Source organism: Colletotrichum truncatum, assembly GCF_014235925.2.
Source record: "Colletotrichum truncatum strain CMES1059 chromosome Unknown Contig_0002, whole genome shotgun sequence".
Lineage (NCBI taxonomy): Eukaryota > Fungi > Ascomycota > Sordariomycetes > Glomerellales > Glomerellaceae > Colletotrichum > Colletotrichum truncatum.
The window spans coordinates 398464-415490 of record NW_027222399.1 but is presented as its reverse complement, the minus strand read 5'-3'; the positions used below and the strand labels follow the sequence as shown (position 1 = coordinate 415490).

Below are 17027 nucleotides of genomic sequence, written 5' to 3'. Positions count from 1 at the left end.
GAACGGCTTCATGAATGAGCATAAAATACATGGCATGTCGACACCAGTGGCATGAGATTAGAACGCGGTAGCAACAGGCGTGGGTGGCAGCGTCGGTTTCAGAGGGCGATGGCGATGATGACGAGAAGGAAAAGATCGCCTGGCACCGTCAAGACCATGGTATACCTATCATCTACCTTGCTGCATTATATACCACGGACGATGAGATTATTGAGCTTCTGTCGTCGCTCTCTCTCTCGACTCTTCTGTCCAAATAGCCTGTCGATACCAAGCAATCGCTAGCCATTGGCGACCGAGTCTGAGTTGACTGGCAATGGCAACTGTCCAAAGAGGGGGGAAAAAAAGTTGAGAATCAAGGCAAGCCAAAACCGGAATCCATAAAAGATGCACATGTTGGTTAATCCCTCTGTAGAATACATCTGGGATAAATGAACCAAGATGAATCCAACACGCAAAGAAACAGCGAATACCATCTAATGTGGGCGAAACCAGCACAGAACGCTCAGAATGGGGAAAAGTGGTGTTGTTGGTGGAAGAACTAACTAACTGGCTAGCTAGAGGGCTGTGGAGGCTGGCTAAGACCAGTGGTGGCGGCCGTCAGCCCACGTGACGGGCCGGCGAGGCCTGCCACCCACACCCCCTCTCAGACTCCTCAGCGAAAAAGCAGTAGAATAATAGGAAATACAGGAAAAGTCCCAAATCCTCCAAATCCGAGGAGTTCTCAACTATTAGAAAACTCGGTTAATTACCGGTTAAACCTAGCCAATAGGAGGCTATGAAATTCTCCGAATCCCGAAGTCTCAATATCAATAGTCCCACAGTCTCAAAATCCCCCTCTCAATCCAATCCCTCCGCCATGCCTAACAAACGAACGAATTCCTTATGTTTAACCGTAACTAGTAGCTTCGTAAGTCTATCGGCAGCTATATCAACGCCTTTGATAAGTCGGAGTTTAATACTTTTCATAGTATAAACCTCCTATATAATCTATTTATATTAGACGTCGATATAGCAGGTTTATGCCTTGTTAAGTAGGTTTATAACGTTATTATAGCCGTTAGCATTATTAGTAAATATAATAGTGTTAGAAGTATAAGTATATTATACTTCTATTTTACTTATTTATCCTATTTAGTCTTATCTAAGACTTAGTAGGACTTACAAAAGTAACTAGCTAAGAATGGCTGCTTGCTAGTTTAAACATATGACATTCAGATCCCTATGGAATACTCTCTTTAACCTTATCTAAAAGTCTATTTAGTTAAAGAAGATTCTAGTCTGATTTATAAGCTGCTTTATAAGCTAGTTGACGTATATACTTACGTATACTAAACCTAGCTTATAGCTTCCTATATTAGCTATTATAGGCGACGTTATACTACTATATAACTAGCCTAATTCTCTCCCTTAGCTAGCTATTAGTTCCTCAACCAACTCAGCTTCAATATAAGCCTATACATTCTTTACTATTAAAGCCCTACTTCATAAGTACAAGTTCCCTTACTCTAATACCCTGTTATAAGGATATCGTACTATCTACGAGATTCCTACCTACCGTTCCAACACTTTCGCTGCTACCTATGCGTACTGTTAGATTATATAGGAAGGAGAATCTTACGTAAGAATACGAGAAATAGGTAGAATTATAAGATCCGACCGTAGAAATATAGTAAATCGAAGGGAAGAATAAATACTTATAGAAGATATAAGAAACTAATAAGCTAGTTTGAAAAACCAAAGCTAAAAATAGTTAAATTCTCGTAAAAACGAGGAAATCGAAGTAAAAGTTATAGTTATAATATAGTTATAACTAAAAAGTCTATTATTATAGTAGAATTCCGTAGTGTTCGTAAAAACTAGTAGGTTATAATAGTCGGTCGCATGCTACGTGATATTCGTGCGCGCTAGGCAGCCAATATCGCGTCAGAAAGTGAAATTCGTCAGCGAAGAGGAAAGAAAGCAAGAAAATCGCATAGAAAGGTAAATAAAGCGAATAAAATCGCAAAAATTCGTAAATCAATAGAAAATTAACAGACAAGTAGAATAATAGGTAAAACGACGTTATTCCGAAAGAATAACGCTAGGCTCATAACCTGTAGGCGAAACCAGCACAGAACGCTCAGAATGGGGAAAAGTGGTGTTGTTGGTGGAAGAACTAACTAACTGGCTAGCTAGAGGGCTGTGGAGGCTGGCTAAGACCAGTGGTGGCGGCCGTCAGCCCACGTGACGGGCCGGCGAGGCCTGCCACCCACATCTAACCAACCCCCCTTGACCATAAACCACAATATACAGGAACACAAAGGTTCCTTTCTATTCCGTCCTTCTGACACAGCACAGCAGACTCGCATGTTCACGGCCCAGAGGCAATCGACAGTGAACACAACACTGCTTAGACTGTACTCTGGAGATGTAAAAATCCTTGTCTGCAAGGACTCTTGTAGGCGGCACAAGCCGCCCAAAAACATGGCAATACTAAATAACCATGTTTGAAGAACAACACCATAACAACGGCCCAAGTGCATGATAATATTCACTCTCCCGAAGCTTTGAAATCAAACGCAGTATATTCAACAACGCGCAAAACGGCACGGCGGCCCAGTGTGTGCGGCTCTCCATACATCATCATCCTCTGGTCATCGTATTATCGCTGTGCGCAGAGGCACACTCACTACACTCAAAAACAAAGGTCTGGCCGTCCTCGCATCTTGCCATCTCTCATCTCTTCTCATGTGTCTCCTAAAATGTCGACTTATGATCGTCTGCAGATTCCCGTTCTGTCATCCATCCTACTTCGATGCTCGCAAATGCATGCAAAAAAAAATATCCGACGAAAAATACTAGAAAAAAAAAAAAAAGAAGACGACAAACTCTAGCGCAAGGTCCCTATAAAGACCCAAAATAAATAAAACATGACCAAACAGCCCCAATGCAGCCTCAACGCCGATCACTCTGCCTGGGGGAATCCCAGAGGGCCATCCCGATGCGGCAAGCCTCATGGGGGCACAATCAAGTCTGAGAAGCCCCGGAAAGAGTGTATGGGACCCGGAACGAAGCGAAATGCTAGTGCAAAACAAACGCCAATGATCACATCAAACTTTTTTTTTTCTTCTTCAATGACCCGCTCCTGCGTTTGTAGTTGGGAACGGTCAAGGCTCAACCGAACTTGGCCGTGGCATGAGCCCCGGTGGGGGAGCAACATCCATCCTCGGTCGTCAATGGTGAAAATGATGCCGGACCGCGATATTAGGTGGGTATAGTCATGGTTGCCGAAGCATGGTCTCGTCATCCAAAAAAATCGGTTTTTGTCGAGCATGCTGGTACAGCTATCTAGACATAAAAAGGTCGTAACAGCGTATTCATCGTCAAAGGTGGTTCATATGCTTCCGCGCGCCATTAAAGGAGATATGGCGGGGAAACAGGAGGGGGTATTGGGGACCGCCATGGGCGCCTTGCCATGTCGAAATGGTTGCCCATATCAAAGTTTTTTTTTTTCTTGTATCCAGGTTTCTTTTCCGTTCATCCTTCTCTGGTCGTGAAACAGCGACGAGCCGAGGTTTCCATGCCGGGCGGGTGACGTGAATCCAATTAAGGATGCCGCCGCGGCCACTGGAATCTTCTATCCACCAAATCCGAGACGGCCGAGCGAAACATCATGACGCTGCCAAAGGCTCGTGTCCAACAAATCATCATTATAAGCAGTATGGTGGGAGAGTGTCCATAATGAAAAGCAATGGCAAGAAAAACACAGTAGTTGCCGATTACCGAGCTAAGGGGGTGGGGGTTTGCTTGGTGAACTCGTCGAATGTCGTTTGTAATCTCTATGCGTCGCGAGTCATGAATCGTGTCCTCATGGTAATGGTTGTCGTGGCACTCTCGGCGAGGAAATTAGGTTTCTTGTCTAGTGGAATCGAGAGGCACTGCCAGTACGGGGTGCGTTGTCGGAAGAGTCTGCCAGTTGTTTAGCCTCCAGGTCAGTGTCAACAACGCGGATTTGGGAACTCACCGCTACCACGCTGCATGTGGCCGTTGGAGCGGTTGCGTCCGCTGAAGCCAGCAGAGGCTTCCCACTCGGGGCCTCTGGGTTGTCTCTCAGGAGCGTTACGGCTGGCTCCGTTGGCGCCAGGACGCTGGCTGCCAATAGCACCAGGTGTGCTGCGCGCCTGGGTGTGGGCCGAGGACTCAAAGGAGCCGAGGTTCAATCCCCCAAGAGAACTGAGCAGACTGCTGTCGGTACCTGGGGTACCAACGGTGCCCGAAGTCGGCGTCAAGTTGGGAGTGGCAAGGGCGCCGGCTTGGTTCACACCATTGTTGTACTCGCCGAAGCGGTTGTTCGAGTTGCCCGACTGGGGGATGTTGCCAATGCCGTTCATCGCCGTCAAATAGCTCGAAGAGGAAGCAGACGGACTGGGGCTGAAGGATCGCAGGTCGGCGAAACTTTTGGCAGCCCGGAGGTTGGCCAGACCGTTGCCGTCAGGGCTTCCAGGAAGCTCGAGAGTCGGACCCTGGCGGCCAATGGCGTGAGAGTAGTTGGTACTGGCGCTGCGAGCCTCACGGTCCGCCGCGAAGTCAAACGTAGCGGCCCTGCTAAGACCCTTCTTGTGGTAGTCCAGACCAACGGCCGGCAAGTGGTTCTGAGTAGTGGGCGACGGCAGCTGGCGCTTGACGACATGAATTTGTCGTGAGTCGGCTTCTCCAACGGAGTTATGCTCGAGTCCCATGTGGTGAGCCAGGATATGGATCTGGCGACGCTGCTCAGGCGCAACGGTGGCAGGGAAGATGAGAATTTCTCTGGAGGTGTCACGCTTGAACAAGGTAAGCTCGGTATAGAACTCCAGTGTCTCGGGGTCGTTCAGGTTCACGTCTCCTAGACATGTCAGTCATGGGGATCTCCCGCGATAAGTATCTCATCACATACCAAGGGCGCTGCGGTTTGAGTTGCTGGAAATGCTGTTCAGGGTCTGGAGAGAAGGTTGCTGGTGCAGCATAGGGGCGCGGTGCTGCTCCTCAAGTTGACCACGTCTCTCCCTCTTCTCGCGCTCGATGCGCTCACGCTCGGCCTCTGGCAGCATCTTCTTGTACTCGACTCTCAGCTTTCGGCCGTGAACCTCCATGCCGTTCATGGCATCAATAACAATCTTGGTATCTTCGGGTGACTGAAAGTTGGCAAAGGCCAAACCGCGGAACACGCCATTGTCGAAGTGGTAGTTGAAGGCGTAGGGCTGAGGAAGGTGCATGTCCATCATAACGGCGGCAAGCGTTTCCTTGCGAACAGCGAAGGGAATGTTCTTGATGACGATTGCGGTAGGAATGAGCTGCTCCTCAGTCTGCGAGCTGGGTCGCATATCGCCCTGACCATCGTACCGCAAACCGTTCGACATGCCGCTGTTGAGGCTGGAGCCGTAGGAGCCATGCATACCACCAAGACTCTGATCGGTCCAGTTCTAAAATTCTGTCAGAAAACAAACGTTCGATGGCCAGGCATGAAGTGGCAGTAAGAGAACTACACAAGGGGAAAAAAAAAACTTACCGTAGGAAGGGCTGCTCGGCGGTTGACACTCCTCTGTCTATTGGCACCGTTGATGGCACCGTTGACAGTGGCGACACCGCCAGCATTGTAGTTCCAAGCCTGGCTGTTGTCCAGCATATAACCTCCCGGCATTCCATTGGCAGACATTTGATCCATCGCTCTCGGGTTGTAACCAAGACGGTCGGAGGGGAATAGAGCAGAAGAGCCCAAACCGTTGTCAAAAGGTCGCTGGGCCTGGCGGGGTAAGGAGAGACCCGACTGGAAGCCGCCCGCGTAGGCTCTCGAAGAGCTCGGAGAGCGATTGGCGGGGGTTGAATAGTCGAGATACATGTCGTGTTGTTGCTGGCTCATTGTTTTCGTAATCGAGCTCTGATCCACGTGGTGGCAGTTACTGGGGGTGCGATCCAGTAACCGGCTCGTACCTTGGAAAGTGGAAAGGGAGAAAATTGCGCGGATGTGGAGGAAGGGCGCAGGATGGCAAGGGGCAGCGGTAGATGCAAAGCCCTCAAGCGAGATAGTGTCGAGGTGGACAAATGCCTGGGGAAATTTTTATCCCTCTTCTTCTGCTATTGCGGCGACGAGGATGAAAAAGTCACCAAAGACGCAAGGCATGCAACAAAAAGAGTCGCAACAAAATTCTTCAGGGCGGCCGTTCGTTTCGTTCGAATCGCTTCGTCGGCTTGGAAGGTGGTGCAGGGCCCCCCAAGTTGGGTCAAAAAATGGGAGAGATGCAAGCAGCCGGAAGTCGCACGCTGTGACAGGGCAGAACGGGGATAGGAAAAGGTGCCGTGGTGGATGTTATGTAGGGGCGTGGGCGAGGGCGTGGAGGGATTTGGAAGTGTGGTATGTGGCGGGCTGCGGGATGGGCGCAGATGGGCTGGTGCGTTTTCGCTCGCTCGTTTCTCCGCCGAAGACGCAGTAGTGGTATTTTTTTCTTTTCTTCTTTTGCCAGTTGCAGTGCCAGTGCCAGTGCCAGCAGAGGACAGATGCAGTTGCAGTCGCAGTCGCAGACACACGCGATTTGGATGCACCTGAAAAAGGTGAAAGGGTGGTAGTGGTATAATTTTTGGGGGGGAGGGGTGGAGGGGGGGAAGATAATGGGTGATTACAGGCGGGAGGGACACCCGTTGTTGAGGCTGAAAATGCTCAATAAGAGGAGGGCAAGAGGACGGGGAGGACGAGGTTGAAGAAGGAAGGGAAAGGGCAATAGAGGAGGGAAAAAAATGTTGCAGCAAAAAAAGAAGCTGAAGTGAGGAGGCTAAAAAGGGGAGCTTCTTTTTTTTTCTTTTTTTTTTCCCTTCCTGTCCACGACGATAGAAGAAGTGGACAGTGGACGCAGCTGATGAAGGGCCCCACCTTGGAGATGGATCAGCCAACGGGGACGAGGGAGGAGGGTGTGGCGACGGCAGAAGGCGAGGAAGGGGCGGGATGCAGACGGTAAGACAGGGCAGGATGAGAAAGACGGTGGACTTCTTTCTGGGAGGGAAGCACCGGAGACTAGGGGGGGGTGGCCAGCGAAGGGAAATGGAAGGAAAGAAAGGACACTCTCACTCACTTCAGTGACAGGGCTAGTGTAAAGAGCGACCAGGACCAGGGCCAGGACGGGGACGGGGAAGGAGACGGACGGGGGACAACGACGAGGGTGAGGGGGGAGGTTGACCGACACTGAAGGAGCTAGGAAGGAACTACTACTACTTCTTCAATAGGGGGGAGGGAAAGAGGGAGAGCCACAGGGGATGGATGCTGTAGCCAGGTGCTAGATTATAGCGGTAAGTACAGTGAAGGCGGGCCGTCCAGGGCCAGTAATGACTGCCCCGTAGCTCTTTTGTCAGGACCCATCAATAAACGAAGTATTGGAGCGAGGTATGCATCCTCCTGAGGCAGAAACTCCCAAGATGTACTGCATGGCATTCATTCATTGTAGGGTACGCTGCAGAACAGCAGCAACAACAGCGTACATCTGGATGACACATACACACATACACACGGCCACAAGAGACAGCAGCCACGACAGCACTGGCAGCGGGAACTTGTGTGTGTCACTCCCGCCAGACCTCGCACCGTCCCAGGTCTGTGCATTGTAAGGCACCCTGGATGAGGCACGGATGCCTATACGCAAAATGCGTCGTTTTGAGGCACAGTAGCAACAGGTATCATGATATTATTACTTCCGGTCTGGGCGTTGGTGAACGGGCTGCAGACAAACGAACGACTGGCCTGATGAACTTGGCAGGGTTCTTCTGGTCTGGCGAATACCTACCGCAAGGGGTCCGGCCTCCAGTTGGTAAAAGAATATTGGAAAATATTAGGAATTGGGGGTCCAGGAGACCAGGAGTCGACGACCAGTGGGATTGCACAGTCCACCTCAGTCAGGGTCTCTGTTGTTGTTATTGTTGCTATGGACTTGTTGACTGGCCAGATTTGGCTCTGGCTTAGCCTTTTAGCCTTAGCTTTGCGGCCTGGCTCCGGAGCCGGGTTGGGAGCGGACTTGTGGTAGCCTTAGTGAATATGGGGCGCCGTTGACCTGAAGATGCAATTATGGTCGCCATCGTCATGTATACGCGACGTGTATAACTGTGCTGTACTGGATCCGTTACCGTCTCTGTTGAGTTCTTATACGTGGATAGCGACGAACAAACATCTTCCAAGATGAAGGAGCACCGAGTGTGATGAAGTTGTCTTCCCAACTAGGTTGGCCGCTCGCAACCCTGCTGCACCCAACGGCGGGAATGCATGGTTTTGCGCCAGCCAGTACGTCGTATCTGCGCGTCCAGAGTCTCCTGTTGCGTTTATCGGCCCCGACCTTGTGTCGAGAGAGCCTTCTTTGATGCGAGACAACGGCCGTGAGTTGACCTTGGCATTGACTCTCGTCTCTGGCTATGACAATACCTGACTGCTTTAGATTCTCAACTGGCCGCTGTCGGTTGCTGTCGCCCCGTGCTGCTGTAAAGGCTAGCACCCCTGGAGGGTACCGAAGTATCGACCCCAATATCAAAACCCCAGGGAATACCCGTGTGCGGTGAGATAAGGCAGACTGTAAGAGTACCTACCTTACCCTTTTCGCTGTGCGGATACCTTGGCTGGGAACGACATGATGTGGATGAGGGGGCAATTAGGCCAGGGCCGTCTGGTCTCGTCTCGTCTCGCCTCGCCTCGCGTCGTCTTGTCGCGTGCGAGTTTTGCTATGTGGCCGGTAATCAAAGTGTAAAAGAACGGTCTGTACCCATGGACCTCCTCATCACCGGTGCTGCAAGGCAGAGTAATGATGCGGACGGGCCCCCGTGAGAAAGCTACCGCAACTAGGCAAAATGCCATGCCAGGCCCATGTCGACGCCCATGTCGGATCCCATGTAAAAAGGCCCAGGCCAGTGCAGGGAACGTCTCCAGAAGTGTACCCGTAAAGTAGGTAATCCCTATATATAAAATTGGGTCCACCTCTCCAGATTTTTTCTTGTTCCTCTTTTTTTTTTTTTTTTTCTTCCCTTCCCTTGACCTCTTCTTTTTGTTCTCGGTCAACGCAACCACCTGCCCGCTAGGTCGCAAAATTGTGGTAGGATACGACGATGGAGTGATGGATCACGGACACCGCCGCTGGAGCAAGCCCACAGCGGGACGGGGATCCTCGACGGATATTTGAGCTTCACCCTTCACAAGGGGGAAACAAATAGCAATGAACCTAGGAGTGGTCCCTCCTATAGGGGAAAAGACGAAGGAGAAAAGGGGCAAGTTAAATAAACGGTGGTGACATGACACGAAATCATCCATCATCAAAGTCGACACGAGTGGGCGGCATTTTAGGTATCGCCTTATGCTGGCAGCCAGATTAAAAGTGGATATCACCAAACTGTTGGACTGGAAGGGCAAACAACAGGTGAGGGGCGGCCCTTGCCTTTAGGGCCGGGTTGACATTACCTCATGTCTCTCATGTCCCTCTTGTCCTCATATACAGTTGCCCTCAAACTCAGTGGAGGAAGGCACGAATACAGATGAGGGGGCCTCCAACTCCCTCCTATTCGTCGGTTTAGTCCCTCTAAAACGGGAAAGCACTTTTCAATGTAATCAGGTGAAATAAGGGACCTTCTGCTGTTTTCTCTCTTACCTCATCAGTGCCTATGTCATTGCCTGTGCCTCCCTCTCCTTTGCTGAGGCAACGACGATCCTGTATTAAGTTCCTTCCCGTCGATGAAAACGTCAACGTTCATGTTTAGCGGGGAAAGTGGGATGTGGGATGTGCTTGCACTGCACTTGTATTGCACTTGCACCTTTACACCATGGACAACAACTGGCCACGGCGGAGGGAGGGACGGGAAGGTGGCACGGGGACTACGGCTGCCAGGCCGAGGACAGACATCGCGCTAACACAGTGTCAGCTGGACGGCGCCGGTTGTCACTGGCTGTTTCCTGTGCACTGGCACCAAGCTAAGAAACGCCAGGCAAATAAGAAAAGAAAGAGTACGCCCTGTCTGTTCCTGCCTGTCATTATCACTGCTGCACTTTCACCGATCATGTCGACGGCGGGGGCATCTCCCGTCACAGTATCGCTCCGTTGCTGGGAAACACGCACAAAATAATCCACACAACATCTTTGGGCTGGCATTAGTGCTGTGCATCCATGACTAGCTCAGTACAGTGCGATCGCTATCCAACGGGCAATCGCTAGACTGTTGGTCAGAAACCTGCATTCACTCCCCTCAGGTTGTGTTTCTAGCACCATGGTTCACCCCTCCCCCAACATGGTGCACAGCACAGCATAGCACAAAACAGTAGCACCTTGCCTCCACCCATGCGCTAGGTCCCCTAAGAACACCACGAACAGTAGTTTCTTCGAGAACACAATGCCGCCGCCGTGACACCGCTAGCGCATTTTATCTAATGCCTTCAGATGAACATAAATACTAGTACACTACTACACACACACACACTGTAATGGAGGGGGTGGTCATCATGATCCCCTGGAAACCATCAAGTCTGTTGTTAGGTTTGAGAAGAAACGAGTATCAAGCAGGAACACCGTACCCATTCATTTTTCATCATGGTTTCCAACCAGCGTCAGGGTCGCAGAGTTTCCCAGTCGGAAACAGCTTTGCGGTTTGAGCGCGCCAGCGAAACTGACTTTGATTGCATGCTGTGTTCCAATGTTTCCGACACAGTCAGCAAAACACTGTATTTTCTAACCAACAGCCAATGAAACGCCGCCCAAGCAAGTTTGTCGTGACTGTGCCTGCATGGCCAAAGTTGTGTTGTGCAGAAATGGAGGTACCAAGGCCCCAGATATTTGTAAACTGACCAATCGTAGATCGATAAATGCCGAGCCTCTCCACATTGCGTCGGTACTCTCAACGCACCAATCCCGATCCACCAGGGTCGGCAGCAACAGCAATAGCAACAGTAATGGCAGCGCGGCAGCGCAGCAGCAGCAGCAGCAGCAGCAGTAGCAGCAGGTGCGAGACATCCATTCCATGCTGCCTTCCTTCCTTGCCTTAGTAGACTGTCTGGCGGTCGCTGCATTGCTCATTGTGTCGCCTTGATAATATTCTCTCCTTTTTTTTTTTTTTCTCTCCCTCCCTTACAGTATTTTTTCTTTTCTTTTTCTCTCCTTACCCAGAATTAAACCTTTCCATCTGATCAATCACTTTATATGGATACTATGATACCCACTCGCTTCACTTTCTTCATTATATCTCACTCCGTCTCTGACATTGCAGTTGCTGGCATCGGTAGCTGACCTGCATTGTTTTCTCAACTTCAGCCACTGCTGGCTGCAGCGAACATACTCGGATTCTTGGCTGCATTTTACGCCTCCCAACGCCTCATCACGTACTCCATATATCGAACTGTCTTGCGGCACGCCAACCCTCTTGGTTGGTTTTTTCCCCCTGCACACGCCCAGCAGTACCTAAGCAATCACAACATTCACATCAAACATGCATGTGCATCCATTCCTGCGCCATACGAAGACACCACATCTGAGCCTAGCCGATGAGACATTACCCAAGAACCCTGGATACATTAGAGTACATCGAGTATCCGTACGATGTTACATGGACAGGCCTCTCCAAGAAGCAAACTCAGTGTGACCTCCTTGCGGACTGAAGCGCCCTCTGTGGATTCAAGCCCGCCTTTGCTCCCTGTATCTGTCCATTTTCGGCAAAGGGTCGCTTCTTTTTTTGTGATAAAAGAAGCGCAAAATGGAAGGACGCCGGCAGCAATATGACTCCGCACCGCTCGCGCCGTTCGGTTTCACCAAAAGTGAGAAGACGCCGGCACGTCCGTCAGACAGAGTCTTGATGTGATGCCCTGCCTGCCCTGGCACTGCCCATCGACGCAGTACCGTATCATCCGCCATCGCCATTGGCGATCCAGCACCTTGGTTGCGGAATCAAATACGCGTGGCACGCTGGTCCAGGGGTCTTTGTCCCCGTTCCTGTTCCTTTTCCGTCTTGGGATTTCTACAGCCCTTGTTCACCTTGCACCACGTCTATCCCCTAGAATCCCATACGAACAATTCCATCGTCTTCTGCTCTACAAAACCCCTGACATGACATCTGATGGGAACGGGGGCCTTTGACGTCGGACGGACGAAGCCGGCGGATCCCACTAACTTATTTTTGTGTTCTCCTGCAAACCACGTTACTCTGTTGGATGCCACTCCTACGTGGCCTCTGAAATTTCTCCTCAAAGAATCGAAGGCGCAGGACGATGGTCACGCAGCAGGTTCCTTTGGGTTGATACTGATCGCCGAGATCCCTCTTATGTGTTCCCTCGCCTCACTGTTTGGTGATACTACAGGCTAAACCAAGCGCCTGGGCTGCTGGGGACGTGGTCGCTGTCAATGTCACACTCAAAAGCAATTATGAACAAGCAAAGAAGGCAGCGACATTTCATGGGTGTCGCCGCCACCCACAACCTCTCAGTCTGGGTTCTCCTCGTCCCAGAAGCCCTGACGTCTTCGGGCCGTCACGCTGGACCCAGATCTACACGCCTAGCATTGGCCGTTCCCCAAGATGCCCCTAGCGGTCGTCAACACCAAGGCAGAAGTGGCCGCTCGGTGATTTGACCATCCTGACGGCCTCAGGAAACACCCGAGCCAGAACGAGATCGACGAACGGATACAAGCCCGGAGACGCTTGCTCTGCTCCACTACTTCGAAAGTTCCATACCATCGCTCTCGATTCCTTTGGTAATGTTTTACCATGTAGGGGTCATGAACCCCTATTCTAACCCCCTGGCTGGTGCCATGGCGACTGGAAGGGAGTGAGTATACGGTGCCACTGCTGCTAGTAACTCGACCATGTAGTGACCGGGGTCAAGGCAGCTAGCGCTGCAATTTTTCACCTCTCCGCTTGCTTCCAGTACTGGTAGCCGCAAGCCTGCCTCAGCCATCTGGCTGACTGCAGATATCATTTTCTGTAAACCAACCGCATCTAAATCACGATCCATACGTGTTAAAGCCTGGCCTGAGCTTCCCGCAGCTTGAGCTGTGCGCCGAATTGCGGGAGGGAAAACTGGGATTCGCCATCGCACAAGTCGCCCACGCGCCACGTCGCGGCACTCGCCTTTTCACAATCCGCCGTACCCTTGCGTCCCATGCTCCGCATCCCCGTCCAGCATCCCTGTTCGCTCACGAGATGCGAGATGGAGATGGAGCTTAATCTTACCCACCGACCGGTGCGCCGCCGCAGCAATGTCTCCGGAGCCACCCCGACTCGCTGGTTGACGGACCACTCTCATTACGCTTTGCATTTGCAACCATTGCTTGCAACACCCAAATGGCAGGACTATTGATTCTCGATCAATCTATCCCGGCTTGACATCCAGAATCGAAGACCGAAATTCCTCCTTGAACAGCTGGGCTCAGCACAGCAATTTCACTTAGGTGATTGCCTCGCTATGAGGGTGTCCCGGCCTGGGTCACCAGCTCCATCCAAAACGGTCACTGATGGCTGGACTATATCGCCAATTGGCCGTCCCAACAGCGAATAGAACACCCTCCTGTAAGATGGCTCCTCAACTCCCACCCAATGGTGTTTGCCGTTGAGAGATGGTGGCTTTGACAAAAGGAAAGCTCGTAGCTGTTCCCCCAATGGTTGGTTAATCGAGGCCTGCGGGCACATATTGGATTGCCTCAATGTGATGATACTGATAAAGTATACGCCATCATAGCCATAAGTCAAATTACGGCCTCCTCTTCGCTCGAAGGTACCTCCTTTGGCTTTCAGATAACTGGCTAAGAGTACTTCAACAATCGGGCTAAGTTGTGTCGCGTTTGTAAGCGCTGTACCTACCTTATTCACCCAACTCAGACATGCAGAACGCGATTCCGTGTAAATGAATGTCCCTCCCAAGTTCCTAAATAACTCATTATTATTCAAGCCGTCCAGCATGGAAATCCTGCATGTTGGAGACTTGCCCTGTTCAACATTCCACGGCCGTTGTTAGGCAGCTTGCCTTTCGGCCATCCCTCCCGAAACCCTTGCCGGATGTCCCATTCTAGCTGGGTCACAAGCAAGTGCCTGCCCATCGTCTTGTTCAAGGTACCCTCATCACCGTTCAGGCCAAATCCCCCACTGGCGCGTTTATGAAGTCCATGTTCTTCTTTTATTAGAGCTTCAGCCCACCTGCCCGCCCAGCGGCGGCCCCAGTCTATGGGTTTGCTCAATGTTCCAGATTATTTCTCTGTGCGGAAGCCCGAAAGACAATATTGCTACCCAAACACATACTCGCCCTAAGACATGGTTGTCGGATTGCGGTTACAGCAGACTTGCGGCGCATTTGACCTGGTCTCTACGCAAACGGAGTACACGCTTCTTCATTCGCAGGATGGCAAGGCAACACTGCGACACGATCCACGTTATGCAAGATGCATTAATTCAACATATTTCGCAACGAAAGCTACTCGGCGGGGCAACGCTAATCCTACCAGGGCCCAGGTCGGGGTTGACTGATCTTGAAGCATCTGGAAGCATCGGAAGATCCGCAGGTCTGCGCAACCCATGATCCAACGGCTGCTAATCAGCTAATGACCGCTGGCGAATTTACGTCCACCTTCTTCCACGTGACCTATGTGACACGCGGAACCGAGTTACATATTCCGGTTATGCATGACGGGAAGGAAACCTCACATATGGGGCGGGCCCAGGGGTCTATCACTACGGTTCCTCAGAACCGTCGTGATCGATCCAGCATCACTCCCAACGTTGCCGCGGCCAGCGTATCGCCCCCAAATACGGAACTCTAAGTGAATGCGGTCCGGGTTACGGATTAGTCAATGCCCACCCGAAGGAACGATATTGGCGATGCCCCTTATTTCAACTGAATTGAAGGATGGACCCAACAGTGGTTCAAACCGTCTCGTCCAGGGTGTCAATCGGCCATTCGGTAATTTGGAGCCGAAGTAACGTCAGCACCGAGACGATCCTGCTCTGTTAGGGAGGTGATGGCAGTTGGCTGCAAATCCCGAGTAAGAAGTGTAATTGTTCGGTTTTCTAATGGCCAGGTGCCGGGGAGCCGGAATGCCTTTCTACCCCTGCCAGGCCTTGAGTCTGAATCGTACGCTAATGCCCAACACGTCGCCCTCGAACACGTTTCTGGGTACCGTTATACATCTTATGCCCAGCAGCATAACCCGTCGCTGCCTCTTCTAGCATTCTCATTTTCGCATAAGACAGGACCAAATGAATCCGAGGTGTCTTCAAAATGAAGTTATCGTCAGCGACATTGTTCGAAACGGAGTCTCTGAGTCTAAGGATGAGTCTGAAGCAAGAGCTGAAATTACATTGCATGGTTATAATATTGGGACAAGCGTTCAGCGAATGCTATCTTCGTAAGGGCAGGACTCATAAGCGTGTGTTCTTTACCGTCGGATAACGATCGGCCGCGGGCTCGAGGCTTCAAAGTTTCCTCGGAGAGCAGCTAGAGGAAGTCATTTCACGAGCCCCTAATGAGACCCAACAAACTGTTTAGGTTGACTCGCTTGCGCAGCACATCCCCACCCACACTTCCCTCGCCTTTTGCCTCGCTCTCCGCTTTCCGCGAAATGAGTTTGTTGCGGCGCAGCTGCATCGCGAGACTGGGCGATGATGTGTTGAGGGGCTATGATTCGTTTTCGGAGACGGGAAGTGCTCCGACGACACAGGACTTTTCAGGGTGTGAAAATTTGGAATAGTAGGTTGGGATGCTGGCCTTGGTCCATAACAGGGCAAGAGTCCTCGAGAGTCGGGAGGTCACGGGATCTTCTGTGCGGATTGCTTGGTTTTGTACGGCTGCTGTTGCATTGAACGAGAAATTGTCAATGAGAAACTGGGTGCGAGATAGTGAGGCTCAGTGGCCTCTGTCAATCAATATGTATTCGTCATTATTTTTTTTCCCCAGGCCAGGTGATCCCTTTGTAAAACAGATACTAGTGCGATCTCTGGTCAAGAAGAGGCAAGATATTTCTGTCAAGAAAACTGCTGTCGGTGTCAGTGTTTGACACTCGAGGCCCAACTATGTGTTGTGTAGTTGAAACGCCAGTGGCCTGCTACTAGGATTTGGCTAACTTTTTTTCCTGAGTTCTTCCGGTACTGCCAGAGCATTTGAGATGACGCAGGAGCTGCAGAATTTGTCCTTGCAGCTAATATTTAACCATTAAACCCCCATGTTTTGTAGCTCTCGATGTCGTGGCTTGCTTCGTTGCTGCCTTGGTTGCAAGCGGTATACGGAGACCAGCGTACAGACCATAAGCAGCAGCGTGAGAATACCGCGAAGTAACTAGTCATGACAATAGGGATGCGATGAGTGGTAATAGCGACACGGCGAGGTCAAGAGATGCGCCTTTGCCGAGCAGATCGTGAGACACATCAAGTCTGTATGAGAATGCAAGCAAGATGGAACATGCATTACGAGAAGGGAAAAAAAAAAAAAACAGGCTTCAACACTGATGAGTTTTTGGAAAGTTCATAAACGACGGGAGGAGAGGCTGGGACTGAGCTTTTGGCGAACGGGTTTGCTGGGAAGGTTTTACGAAAGAGAAGAGGCCAGCTCGTTGGATATGGCGTGGAATTTGGCACGTACCCTGGACTTACATCATGGGCGATGATGTTGCGTGTGTGGCTTTGATGATGATGATGATATGTCGAACAGGTGAGACTGCGGAGGTTGTCTGATTTGCTTGCTCGAGCATGTTTGAAGATGGCTATGCATGGCTGGAAGTTCATGAAGATGTGATGCCTTTGGAGAGCACTGGTGTTCTTTACCAAAGGCTCCGAATTGACATGCTATGATGGCCAGTTTCTACCTTATGCAAAGGCTGCTTTTGTCGCTTAACGCCGTTTGCTGAGACTCTGATATCGGTACAACTTGCGGCCTCTTTGCGGTATCGTTGAAGGCTCCGTAAGACGACTTTCACAGGTTAGTGATGATATGAGTACCCAAGTTTGGGTATTTCCCTCTCTGTTACCAAGTCACTAGTGAACATGTACAACCGAGCTGGAGCTACTTTGAGGCTCTTCATCTCTGGTAG

General features: G+C 50.8%; 3 protein-coding genes across 3 annotated transcripts; all 3 read right to left on the bottom strand.

The window, feature by feature from the left end:
* Window positions 1-3585: 3585 nt before the first annotated feature.
* Window positions 3586-3690, bottom strand: CTRU02_203073 (uncharacterized protein; the record flags this gene model as incomplete). The annotated part of the gene is made up of 1 exon (XM_036727151.1): window positions 3586-3690. The coding sequence occupies one exon, from the start codon at window positions 3688-3690 to the stop codon at window positions 3586-3588; it is 105 nt and encodes a 34-aa protein (XP_036580945.1).
* Window positions 3691-3898: 208 nt separating this feature from the next.
* CTRU02_203072 (r3h domain-containing protein) lies at window positions 3899-5878 on the bottom strand (the record flags this gene model as incomplete). Its single annotated transcript, XM_036727150.1, has 4 exons — window positions 3899-3948; window positions 4004-4864; window positions 4916-5441; window positions 5528-5878. The coding sequence occupies 4 exons, from the start codon at window positions 5876-5878 to the stop codon at window positions 3899-3901; spliced, it is 1788 nt and encodes a 595-aa protein (XP_036580944.1).
* Window positions 5879-15047: 9169 nt separating this feature from the next.
* CTRU02_203071 (uncharacterized protein) lies at window positions 15048-15149 on the bottom strand (the record flags this gene model as incomplete). Its single annotated transcript, XM_036727149.1, has 1 exon — window positions 15048-15149. One exon carries the CDS (start codon window positions 15147-15149, stop codon window positions 15048-15050), a length of 102 nt encoding a protein of 33 aa, XP_036580943.1.
* Between the last annotated feature and the right edge of the window lie 1878 nt (window positions 15150-17027).